The 12643-nt window shown below is 35.0% G+C and overlaps 1 protein-coding gene across 7 annotated transcripts in view; it reads left to right on the top strand.

Annotated features, from left to right (window-relative positions):
- Positions 1-12643, top strand: part of SNX29 (sorting nexin 29) — a 73926-nt gene that overhangs the window by 22014 nt on the left and 39269 nt on the right. For all 7 annotated transcript variants that reach the window (XM_042827545.1, XM_042827538.1, XM_042827541.1 and 4 more), the window contains 5 exons: positions 40-121; positions 539-621; positions 3621-3684; positions 4797-4925; positions 6381-6463. In XM_042827545.1, the coding sequence (XP_042683479.1) occupies positions 40-121; positions 539-621; positions 3621-3684; positions 4797-4925; positions 6381-6463 (441 nt within the window). The remainder of the gene's footprint in view (positions 1-39; positions 122-538; positions 622-3620; positions 3685-4796; positions 4926-6380; positions 6464-12643) is intronic.

The following is a 12643-nucleotide window of genomic DNA, read 5'->3' as shown; positions in this document are numbered from 1 at the left end:
TGTTAACTCAAGAAAGCTTATATATGCATTCTGCTTTAGATAAATTGGAGAATGGAGGGGGGCACGAAGATGTTCTTGATGCAGTAGAAATGTTTCCAAGAAGATCTGATCTTTCCTACAGGTATGTGACAGGACAAATATGTCTTTTTAGGAAAAGAAAGACCCACGAAAAAGCCACTTGCAGCCTATAGATAGCTGCCAGCTTACTATGGTTGTCTAACAGATAGCATTCAGCACTGGAAAACAAACTGTTAGGCTAAGCTTGGAAATGTTTGGAAGGACAAAGTAGGTTTTATGTTGTTCAGGTATCTTAGCCAAGCTTTTTGTGACTTGTTGATTGAGCGTTTTTTGCCTCTGCTCTTAAATCAGATGAAACATATCTTAAACAAGAATTGAACACAAAGTAGTTGAATATGTGTTGTTTTATGTGCATGATTATGTTTTGAATAGTTGATGAGAATTCCAGTTTCTTTTTTCTTAAGTTTTGGATTCTGGATTCTGTTTACATTTATTGATGACATTGTACTTCTTTAACTAGAGTGGAAGTCAGTCCTCCAGCACAAGTGAATACTTTAAGCAATATGTTGCCTTCAGCCACTATGCCCGAATCCATGACAATTAGTAAGTACTTCCTTGATGGATCTAGATTAAAGGAATTAATATTTCAAGTCCTGTAATTCTTGATTTCTATTTTCATTTCAGTAACATCTGTTTATAGAGGATTCATTTCTTATATGCTGGCCACAACGGCTGCTCTAAAATAGTTAATTTGGCAATACAAGGTCCATTGCAGATGCATACATTAGCCTCTCTTTCCACAGAACTGCTATAAGTACCCTAGCTATGGATTGTTAAAAGAATGGTCATGATTTGATCAGTATCCTTAAATTTTCTGCAAGTTGCAAAAGTGCTAATGGTTCTTTCTGATATGATCTTGTTTGGCATGTTTTTTGTAAGGCCTAATAGGGCAAAAAAAACAAATCCTGAACTCCTTTTATACTCAGTATATGGTTTTAATATGGAAAATCTGTGCCAAACATGTATTCATGAAATATGTATTTCATAAATGGAAATTTTATTTATGATTGAGGACTTATGAGTGTTAAGAATTGTGCTCGATGGGATAAAGTAGCCTTTGCTGTAAGAAAGAGACTTGGAGACGTATTGGCTGTCTATTTACCCCATCTTTAAGCCTTTAAACCTTCACATAAGCTTGCAGAATGAAGAATAGTTCTTAAACTGTCCTACTGTCTAAAGACATGCGCAAGAATAGTTTTATTTTTTCCTCTCTGTACAGAAAGTTTTGTGACTGAACTGGTGGATATAGCTTTGTTCCTGAAGCTCTGGGCTATGTGTATTTTTTTTTTTTTTTTTTTTAAACTGTGTCCAAATTTTAAATGATAACATTTAGGAATACAGAAGTGACACAGGCAACATTCATGTGTGAAATTGATTTAATCAAAATGAATGAACACTACAATATTTTAATGCCGCATTCCAATCTAATGTCGATATGCTAAAGGAGGTGGGCCATGCATTTTTATTGGGTTTTGTTTCATGCTTTAGTATAGATCTGCTTTAGTGAGATTTAGAAAGCCAAAAAATCCTTTCTTGCAATGTGCTTTTTGAAGTGGGAATCTAGTTTGGGGCTTTGAAGTCACTTAGTGGAAGATGTATATATAGGTGGAATCACTGTTGATAGTTACTGTGATGCTTTGGTCAATGTATACTTATGTTTGTTACTTTTACAGTCTAATCCTTCTTTTCTAATTTGTTTTAGCTGGCTTTTTTTTTTTTTTTTTTTTTTTTTTCCCCAGTAATAGAGTTTTAATGGGAAACTTCCTGCTTTTATTGCACTTCATTGCTTTTATTGCTTCATAGATACCAGCAGAGGCCACAGTTGGTCTCTTCAGTTGCTTAGACAGTACATACATGTAATTGAGACAACCATCAAATGCACAGTAGACTTTGAGATTTTCAATTCTTGATATTTAGCAATTTCTAAATGAAATGAACCATAGTATCAGAAGAAACATAGATGGAACATTAAATTTTTATTCTAGACAAGGTTTTGAGGGAACAAACAGGAGAAGGATGTCAATCTACGAAGCCAGTGGAATTATTTGTAAATAATTATCATTATAATAAAAATTCAACTGCTTGTTCTTACAAGTTAATACTTTTGTAAGAGCTGTTTCCAAATATGTTGAACACAATACTTTTTTCAAGTTTGTTGCTACTGGATGTGGATCTACCATACAGGAACAACTCTGTGCTATTACAAACCCAGACACTGAGGTTCTTTTTCTGTATTTCAATTAGTGGAAGCCTTATTAAATGGTGAAGCGTATAGCTTGGTTGCATAGAAACTAATTCTAACACAACAATAAAGAAAAATTGACTGCAGTAGTGCAGTGAACAAAGCTGGGAGGTCTCCAGCGACTATGGGTTTTTGTACTTCTTAATTTTGAAAACAAAGCATGAAATAAGTTGGTTTTTTTTTCTTCTTCTTTTCCAGTTTCCTTTCAGATATACTTGAATAGAACTGGCCTTTTTATCACTCCTTTTGATATGCAGGACAGAAAAACAACAATGCAACAAAACACAGTTATGAGAAACTGTGTATGTATTCAGGTGTTTGCTAGAAGCCGTTCAAATCTTTGAAGGGCTGCTCTATTTTGTGGATTTGTACAAGATCTGAAAGTCAAAATCTCATTTAGGTTAGATGATTAAGCCATAATATTTCTTTCTGTAGATTTATAGGAATTAGTAGTAGTACAGCTGTACAGTTAGATTGCAAAACCTTTATGATAACAGCAGGATTCCAAGTGCATGGCTTTGAGCTGACACTTTTCTTTACAGTTCAGAAAAGGTACTCTGGTAACAACATTAAACATAACTCAGAAGAATGCAAGTGAAATACTGACTTGCGTACAGAAAGTTGATTCTTAAGTTATCCCCACACTGAAACAGAAGATCTCCCTTGAAATGGTAGTGCAGCTGAAGATATTTCTTACAAGTTCAAAGAAATTGTCTGAATTTTTTTGTCTTGATATTGAAATTAAATTATTTTTGAAGTTATTTATAGGAAGTAAGGTTTCTCTAATAGGAAATAGAATCAGAAATTCTATCATCTTTAAAACGGTAGACTGAACTTGAGAAGAAATGCCATGAGAAAGCGATGATGTCATCTCTACTATGGTCTCGTAGGACTTAGATGACTGTGTCAGGTTTTGTAGCAAAGAAAGTAAGCAATTTCAAGATGATTAGCAAGTAATAATGTATTTCATTAATACAGTGAAAAGGTGCTGCATTATATCTTAAGATGCCTCATTTGGCTGTGATTAAAACAGCCTCTACTACAGACAAACTTGTGTTTATATTAAAACTAAATAGAGATTGATTTGATTGATACTTCTGGAACTATGTTAAATAATACAGTTTTCAAATGGTTGATGAGATCAAGAGAATTGTTAGGTGCTTTGTTGAGTAGCAAGTGATTTTGACATCATCCTAAGTGTGCTGCTGAAATAGCATCTCCACATAGATGACTATTAGATCTTAAATGTGCAAAAATTCATTCCCATTCCCCTTCCCCTTTTCCCCATTTTCATTTTTAGATGAACTTCGTCAAGCTATTCTGGCCATGGTGAATAGAAAAGATGAACTGGAAGAACAGAATAGGTAATTTTCCAGTCAAGAAGTGCTATATAATTTCAAAAACTTGTTGTCATTCAGTTTCTTTAATGTAGGATGTCTGTTATATAAAGCTGTATGTAATCTGTCATCTTTATGATGTAAATTTTATTTGAAAGTTAAGCTTAGTACTTCAACATTCAACTGTGGAATCAATATTCAACTGTTCACAGTTTTTTTTCCTTTGAATTCAAATCACATATAGGTATCTTTGGGAGGTTTTGCCAGTTGTAGGTTTTTAAAATCAAAATTTATAGGCAAAAGAATCTTATGATCTTATAAGACTTTCTGAATGAGTTAAAGTTTATATTTATGCAAATATTCAAAGTTGTTGGTTTTTTTCCCCTTCCAGTGCAGAAATGATATAGGACCACTAACAATGTTGCATTGGAAGTGACTTTCATGCATGAATGTCTGTATGTTCTGTTGGGGCAAAATAATTGTGTAAATGTAAAAATAGTATGTTGTTCATTCAACATACTCACAAACCTAATTTACTTAATATATTGAAACGTGGTTAAATAAATGAAAATAAAAATATATTGGAGATGTCCTTTATCACTCTATACCATAATTGCAAACTTCTGCTCCATTCAACTTTAGGTGTTTTGTATGAAGTACCAATATGCTTTGGGTTTCACATGTTGATCCTTCTTAGCTCATCAAGGTTTTCACACAGAGGTGCATGACAGTGTCCTGCCTGTCTCCTTCTGTGGCTAAGAAACAAACTTATTTTAGTTTACTTCTGGGAAGTAGGAGCTTTCACTGGAGCACAGAAACCAGGTTATAAGTCATTTTCTATTATAGTGAATTTTTGTGTGTGTGGTAGTACGGTAGATGTGGTATTAAATTGTGCATGTTTATGGGATTAATACAAATTCAATAATAAGCATTTATAACTTGTTTTGATTGGATACTTTTTCCTTGCAGCTTTTCGTATCTTTATGTAATCAATCTGGATGAATTTTTTACACTGAATAAGGAAATTTTAGGGTGAAATGACATTAATGGTATCATTCAAACAATCTACTCTGTGGTTAGTACAGTATCCTCTAATTAGTAACTGTACAGTTTCCTAACAGATGCTGCTGCCATTCCAGGTCCCTTAGAAATCTGCTTGATGGTGAGATGGAGCATTCTGCAGCACTGAGGCAGGAAATGGACAGTTGGAGAAGGAAGATAGCAGAACAGGAAGAGCGACATGCCACGAAAGTCCAAGCCTTGGCACGGTGAGAAACATTAGAACAGTCATAAAAGTAATAGCAACAATTAGAAAGTAATCCTAAAATAGGAATTAGACTAATAGTAAGAAATAAGAGCTGCAAAAATAGTGGCTGGGTTGAGTGGCTCAGTAATGAGTCTAGCCAGTGCTGCTAAGGGATCTCAGAAGACAACAGAGGATGAAGTATCTGTGCTGTTTAATTGCAAGGCAAGAAGTATGTAAGTACTCCTTAGAACTTTTGTATTCCAAGTAATTTGTACACTGGGCGTAATTTAAGAAATACTGAAAAAAAGTAATAATACAGAGAAAAAAAAAAACCAAACAACCTCCGAAGACATATACAATTTAGTACAATCCATTGTTTTCCAGCATTAACAAAATAAACCAGCAACCAACAGTCCTCATTATTAAAACAAAACCAGTATCTTTTTCTCTTATTTTTGTCCTATTAGCAAATTGATGTCATACAGGTAGGCAGATTAATCTTTTTGTCATCTTCCATAATTTACTGTTTTCCTTGATGCTTAATTTTGAAATCAGGCGTGAAAATGTCATAATTGTTTTTAATTACTTATGGCAAAAAGCATGACTTTCTATGACATTTTTTAACATTATAGTGTAATTTCTTAAAAATTATACATGTGTGTGTATACATACATACATAGAATATATAGTGCTATTATAAATCAATTATTTACCTTTTCAGAATTGGAGAAAAAAAGAATTTCTGTTGTCCTGTGTTTCTGTTGATTGCTTATGCAATCTAATATATTCTAATTGTCTTTGGGGTTTGTTATATTGGCTTGAGAGCACTGCTATGCATAAATATTAATGTTTTTCAACCTCTCTGGGCAGCCTGTTCCAGTGTTCCATTGCCCTTACCTTGAAGTTCTTCCGCATGCATTCATGGAACTTCCGACAGCTGCCTAATTATGGCTAATAATATATAAGCATCAAGGCAGTTAAGTTGATTATTCTTTTGTTTTTGGAAATTGCTAACAATGGCATAATCTGGAAAGCAATGTGATATTTAATTTAATTTTGGATTGCAAATCTTAATTATACTGCACACAACAGCAACTTAAGCATATATATTGGGCCAACATGTATAACAAGGTCCAGCAAACATATTTGCATGTGCATATAGAGCTCTCTTTCTTAACTAAATTCCCATAAATAAAAGTACACCTTTGTGTGTAAACTGTTCTCAGTTTTCTGTAGTCTGTGTGTTATCTATCTAGAATTTCGTAGTTACTTACAGGTATACTAGAAAACAAATTTGCCTGGTACTCTGTCTGTTGACATATTATTTAATGTGTAAATGTTTTGTTTTTTTTTTTTTAATCCTGATGACAAGCTAAGTGAAGCTCATTATCACAGCTGGTATATTTGTTTCCTCTGAAATGGTTTTCTATTTTGAGAAAACACTTATCTTTTCTTATGCTCTTCTTTTTATCAACAGAGAAAATGAAGTGCTAAAAGTGCAACTTAAGAAGTATGTAGGAGCTGTCCAGATGCTCAGAAGAGAAGGTCAAGCAGTGGAAGGTAAGGATTAAAAAAAATAAAAAAATAAAAAAATCTATGCCCACAATTCTGCCATTGAGACAGAATTTATGGGAGACATAATTAATAACCAAATGGTGGAAGTTGCTCCTGGACTTGTATAAAGAACTGCAATGGAAGAATAGGCAGTGAATAGCCACAGGTCGTCTTTATATGCATCTGCATTTTTTTTCTGATTGATCTTGAAATGAACCTCAGTGCATAATGGGCTGCCCAGTACTGTGTGAGTCCAGATCGATAAGCAGCAGGTAAGGGGGCCTACAGGAAAGCTGTGGAGGGACTTTTTATAAGGGCAAATAGTGGCAGGACGAGGGTAAATGGCTTTAAACTTGAAGAGGGTAAGGACAGGTTGACCAGTGAGGTTGTGAATGTCCCCTCCCTGGAAGCATTCCAGGTCGTGTTGGATGGGACTTTGAGCAATGTGGTCTAGAGGGAGGTGTCCCTGTCTACAGCAGGGTGGGAAGGGGGAGGACCTGGATGATCTTGAAGATCCCTTTCAACCCAAACAATTCTATGATTGTATAGACCAAATACTTCACTTTTTTTTTTTTTTGTAAGGTGCATTGACTCTAATAAGCAAGTATTTTATATGAAAGGTAACGAGTCAAGTAATTGACAGTGTTACTTTCTTCTTTTGTGATCACTGGGAACAGAAGAGTCCCTGATAAAGTGACTTGCAGTAGTAATTTTGAGTAATCTTCTGGTAGGACTGCCGTCTACAGATGTTTTGAGAGAGGAAGTAGGTGGCTCTTCAGAAACTGGCAGGTTTTTTTTTTTCCTGTCAGTGTGATGGTCATACAGATGACTATATGAATGAATACTACATAAATCGTGTTCCTAGGGGCTTGTAACCACAGTTGTACTTGAAAAATTCCATTAATCTTTAAAAGGATTGTTGTTTGTAAGAATAAATTTTTACTTCTGACGCTGCTGTAATGCTGTAATGTAGTGGTTTATGTTAATAATTATTCACAAAGAACATCTCTTAAGCTTCTTATAATAGCAGAAATTATCCTTCATTAAATACTGACAATTTGCATGACGAGTCTAGGAAAACAAAAAAGATTAAAATTCCTTGGCTAACTATACTCTGCCTTGTTTAAACTGTGCAAATTAGTGAATGATAAGAATAGAAACTGAGTAGGTTGGTCAGCTTTTCTTGAAGAAGGGAGGTGGAACACTACCAGCATTTCTAAGACTGAATATATGTATGCTTTATGCTCAAAGGATATTTAATCCACCCACAGTAATTGCCTGTAATACTTATCAATAGTGACCAAAATAAATTTGAGCTACGTCACTTGTGCATTGTTTATTATAAATTGTCTTACATTCTAAATTTCATACATTCGTTTTTTGTGTAACTGAGTATTTTTTTTCTGCCATTGGTGATTTATGTGAACTTTTTAGTAGTATTGGGGCTTCTAACTCAGAAGAGTACTTGTGCATGTAAATAATGCTTGAGTACTAATATATTTCGAGAAAAAAACACAAATATTAATCGCTGAAGTACAATATAGTCAACACAAGTTCTTCTGCTTTGAAATATTCTCCTATCTGTGCTGGTCCCTTTGCTATTTCACTCATGTGTTGCCCTCCCATCATGTTAATCTTTCTAATTGTAGAGAATAGATTCCTAGGACTAAACAGAAGTCAGCATGATAGCTTCCCTTGAGATGACTTGCTGTTTATAAATACAATGTCCAAACTTTAGAACTGTGTCTAGTTCAGAATAGCATACCTGGTATGCTTTCGAATAGCTTTCAAAGTGAGTGAAAATTACTGTAGGCAGAACAGATTGAATATTGATATTTAAGCATTAAATAAATTGTAATCTGGATTTCTCAGCCATCTAAATGTCTACCACTTTTTAAACCTGCTGAAATATTATAATTCTAGGTTCTGTTTATTTAAGGAGTTCTGTGTTGTTTTCACTTATCCAAACAGACCCTTGAAGCTAATTGACTAACCTTGAAAAGGTTTTGTAAATTGTGGGTATCTGGAGGGAAACCCTGAAATGCTTTAATTGGATTTGTGGTGTTTTTTTTATTTTTTTTATTTTTTTGACCTGGTGCAGGGAACTGCTTTGGCAGGGGGTTGGACTCAGTGATCTCTAGAGGTCCCTTCCAACCCCTACAATTCTGTGATTCTGTGAAATGATGACAGGAACAATGGGAGTTCCTTACTGCTAGTAGTTTGTTTCTGAAGTTTGCTAAAAATGGAAGAAATATGAAGAGATAACTTTTTATCATTTAGTGAATTGATATGACAGAATCATGGAAAATTTGGGCACTAAAGAAATTTCAAATTAAAAATTAACTTTAATTTCAAAAAAGGGCACCAAGTAAATTGTCTACTAATCTAATTTGGAAGGTGCAGAGAGCAGCTTGCAAATAATATTGTGTTTGCAAGAAAACAAGGAATAGCATGGTTTGGAAAGCACAGTCTAATGAAGGAACAAAATTAATCTTGAGTTATGCCATGCCATCTGGTGTCTTTCTTCATCTATCAAAAGCTGTTCATGTTGTCGGAGTTGTATTTTATGTGAGACCTTCTACTAAGTGTACTTATGCAGCATTAGTGTCAGAAGAACTTTAAAATAAGGAAGTAAAATGAAAAAATATACTTCTAATAATAATTGTTTCTTAGAAATTCTGGATGTTCTATTTGTATGTTGTGTTTCAGTGTGAGCAAGTGTTATAAACTTTCAGTTAGTTCAAACAGTGAAATGACGTGTGTTACTGTACTGACCAAATACTATCAGTGTGTAGAAATAAGTATATTCTTCCTTTTTGTCACAGAGGAAGGAGAAAAAGCACTGCACACTTTCTTTGTAAGAGGAAAGGCAGAAAGATATGTGTTGACTGTTCAAATCTTATATCTATTTAGAATGATAACAGCGAACTTAACAAGATTTGAAATGGCTAGATATTCTTGACTATTTGCTACATGGAGGGTAGAGGGTGCATGATGAATTTAAGATAAAATCTTAGTGAAACTGGTATAGCTTAAGAACAATATATCACTTACTGAGGATCTGTTGGCAAGGTGCCACCATGTCACTGGTGCACCTCTGTGCACCTTGAGAGATGTCCCTGCTCCAGAGGAGATTATGGGTGCACAGCCAGCTGCTTGCAAGAACTCTCCAGGGGATTCTCAGACTGCTTGCTATTTATGGGGTAAAATGATTGACTTAATCCTACAACTCAGAACTGGTTCTGTGGAACCCGGGTGTCTGTTATCAGGTGTCTAAGTGCTAGTAGTGAAACCCTGATTGTTATTGCTGCCAAGAGCGAGGTCTTTTGCGCCTCATTTTCTGCATGAGGCCTTGAGCATAAGAACCAGGCTGGTTTGGGGGTGACGGGAGGGCAGACAAGGACTGCACCATTGCACTGTCACGTTTATAGACAATACTAGATGCTGGAACTAGAATATGTTTGTGTGTCTCTTGTCAACTAAACTTACTGTTAAAAATCTAAATCGGTGAAGTATTTATTAATGAGCAGTGCTTGAACAAATGAGTAACATCAGTTTCAATCTGGATTAAAGGGTAACCTGAAAGTAAAGCCAATTTATAGCTTGTAAAATCAGATACTTATAGAGGACTGCTAGGTTCTTCTATAGTTTTGCATGCTTTACATATAAAAGGTCACCATTTTGTCTCTGTCTTTAATCTTCCTTAATTAAAAATTAATGAAGACATTACCTAGTAACCTTTATGAACCAATAAATACATTTATTGGTAGAAACACTTTCTGAAAGACTCAAGCAATAAACATTGCAATTCTGATCATTAGAAGGTTTTGATTTATTGTTAATAACGTCTGGCTATTAAATAGAAATGAAAATTGAAGTAAACAGTAAAATAAAATACTGCCTTAAACTTTGAGCTACTTGGAAAATTTCAAGTTAGAGACTTGCAGCTTTCTGTTTCTTTTATTTATTTACTTTTTTAGTATCAAAGCATAGAAGTGAAACATGACTATATGCAAAGCAGTCCAGATACTAAGTGAATTTGAGAGAACAAGCACGTTAATTGGAGTACTGTGTCCAGGTGTGGAGCTCCCAGTACAAAAAAGACAGGGTTGTTGGAGAGGGTCCAGAGGAGAGCCACGAAGATGATGAGGGCATTGGAACACCCCTATGAAGATAGGCTGAGGGAGCTGGGCTTGTTCAGCCTGGAGAAAAGAAGGCTGTGGGGTGACCTCATTGCAGCCTTCCAGTACCTAAAGGGAGCTTACAAAAAAGAGGGGAATCCACTCTTTGAAAGGATTGATAACTGCAGGACAAAGGGAAATGGTTTTAAGTTGAGGGAGGGAAGATTTAGGTTGGATGTCAGTGGGAAATTCTTCACAAGGAGAGTGGTGAGGAGCTGGAACGACTGCCCAGAGAGGTTGTGGATACCCCATCCCTGGAGGTGTTCAAGGCCAGGTTGGATGGGGCCCTGGGCAGCCTGGTCTTGTATTGAATGTGGAGGTTGGTGGCCCTGCCTGTGGGGGAGGCTGGAGATTCATGATCCTTGAGGTCCCCTCCAACTCTGGCCATTTTGTGATTCTGTATTTAACAAATTTATCTGTGGAGGAGGTATTCTGTAATGAAACTATCCAATGGGTTCTCTCTGTGCTGGTAGTGGACAAATAAGGAAAGCATAGTATATGATTAATAGTCACTTACTAGCCTTTGTGACTGTCATCGTTCTCAATAGCCACAAGATTGCAGTTAGTAAATGTTGGTTTGGAGAAATAATATATATATTGATGATTGATGATCATTATTCTGTTTTAATTAATCATGATTAATTCTGTTATGAAGTAATGCATGCTTTTCTTCGGTAAAATTGATCTTAGCTTCTTATGCCTTGCTGTTTTTTTTTGTTGTTGTTTTTTTTTTTTCTGTCTTTGCCTATCATATTAGTTTTCTTGCTGCCTTTGGTTTTTGTTTACTTTGAGTAGAGTAAGCGTAAAAGTAGCTATGATAAAATATGGTATGTCATTGCTGTAGTCTCCTGTGGTTTTTTTTTGCAAATGAGAGATGTAAAAACGTAAAGGGAATACTGACTGTGCAGAGACAGCTTTCATCAAATTGTGGAAGTCTTATGCAGAATTGTTGCTTAGGAAAGATCTATAATCAAATTTTATGCTGATACGAAATGCTGATCTTAGAAGTTTCTATTCAAAGAACTTCAAGCAAGATTTACAAGAATTAGATCTTAAAGTAGCTTTCAAAACTCACTTCAAATGCAAACTGACTTTTGAATATATACATATTCTTATTTGAAGATAAAGTCATTTTCCAGACTGGACAGTACTGAGATGAATTATGGTGTCTTCTACATACTTTATTGTGATTGTACGTGTAGTCTAGATTTTGGAAAATAATAAAAGCATTTATTAGATCTCTTCTATTGGGACTTACTTAGTTTACATGCGCAGAATTGTTTCTTTCTGGAAATTCATGATCTGTGAAGATAAGTTTGAGTTGGAGTTTGTGTAATTTGGAGGAGATTTACTTAGACCTTCAAGTGATCTTCAAATATGTAAGTGGTAGCTAGGAACTGGAATAGAATAAACCAGTTTTCATTTGCTGTGGATGGGAAGTAATGGGCTTAAGTGGCAAGTGGAGCAAGTTTGATTAACTACAAGAAAACCTTTTCTGAGAAGAATACTTGCATTCAAATAAGTTGTGCACAGAAGCATGAAATCTTCTTTATTGAAGGTTTCTAAGAATAAATTAGACAACTAACTGTAAAGAATAAAATAAATATAGCTGATTCTGCTGTATGCAAAGGGATGAAATGTCACGTGAAGGCTTGAAATGTCATTTCTCAGCCCTGTTATCTGTAATTACTATGATGTTGCGCAGAATAGTTCTGTGCAAGTAATATGAAATGATGTTTTGGAACAGTAATTACAAAAAAGAAAAACAAAACATAAGCTTAGTTTTCAAAGGGTACTGGTAGGAGCTGGAGTTGCTACCTATGTAGCTGTAGTCACAAAATAGCCAGATTCTTCAAGCTTTTATTTTTTTCCTGTGAAGATTAGAGAACTTGTCTAACAGCGCATGCTAGAAAGTTCCCTGCAGCATTTCATTGTAGTATTTGTAATACTGTTTAATATTACATCCAATTTTGATACTTCTAAGAACTGTTTCTTTTAGAACTGC

This window comes from Centrocercus urophasianus, unplaced genomic scaffold (genome assembly GCF_019232065.1).
Source record: "Centrocercus urophasianus isolate 14NV4802_14NV808 unplaced genomic scaffold, USGS_Curo_1.0 seq_29, whole genome shotgun sequence".
In the NCBI taxonomy this organism is placed as follows: Eukaryota; Metazoa; Chordata; class Aves; order Galliformes; family Phasianidae; genus Centrocercus; species Centrocercus urophasianus.
The sequence above is the reverse complement of the archived record's forward strand: the minus strand, read 5'-3'. Positions and strand labels throughout refer to the sequence as shown.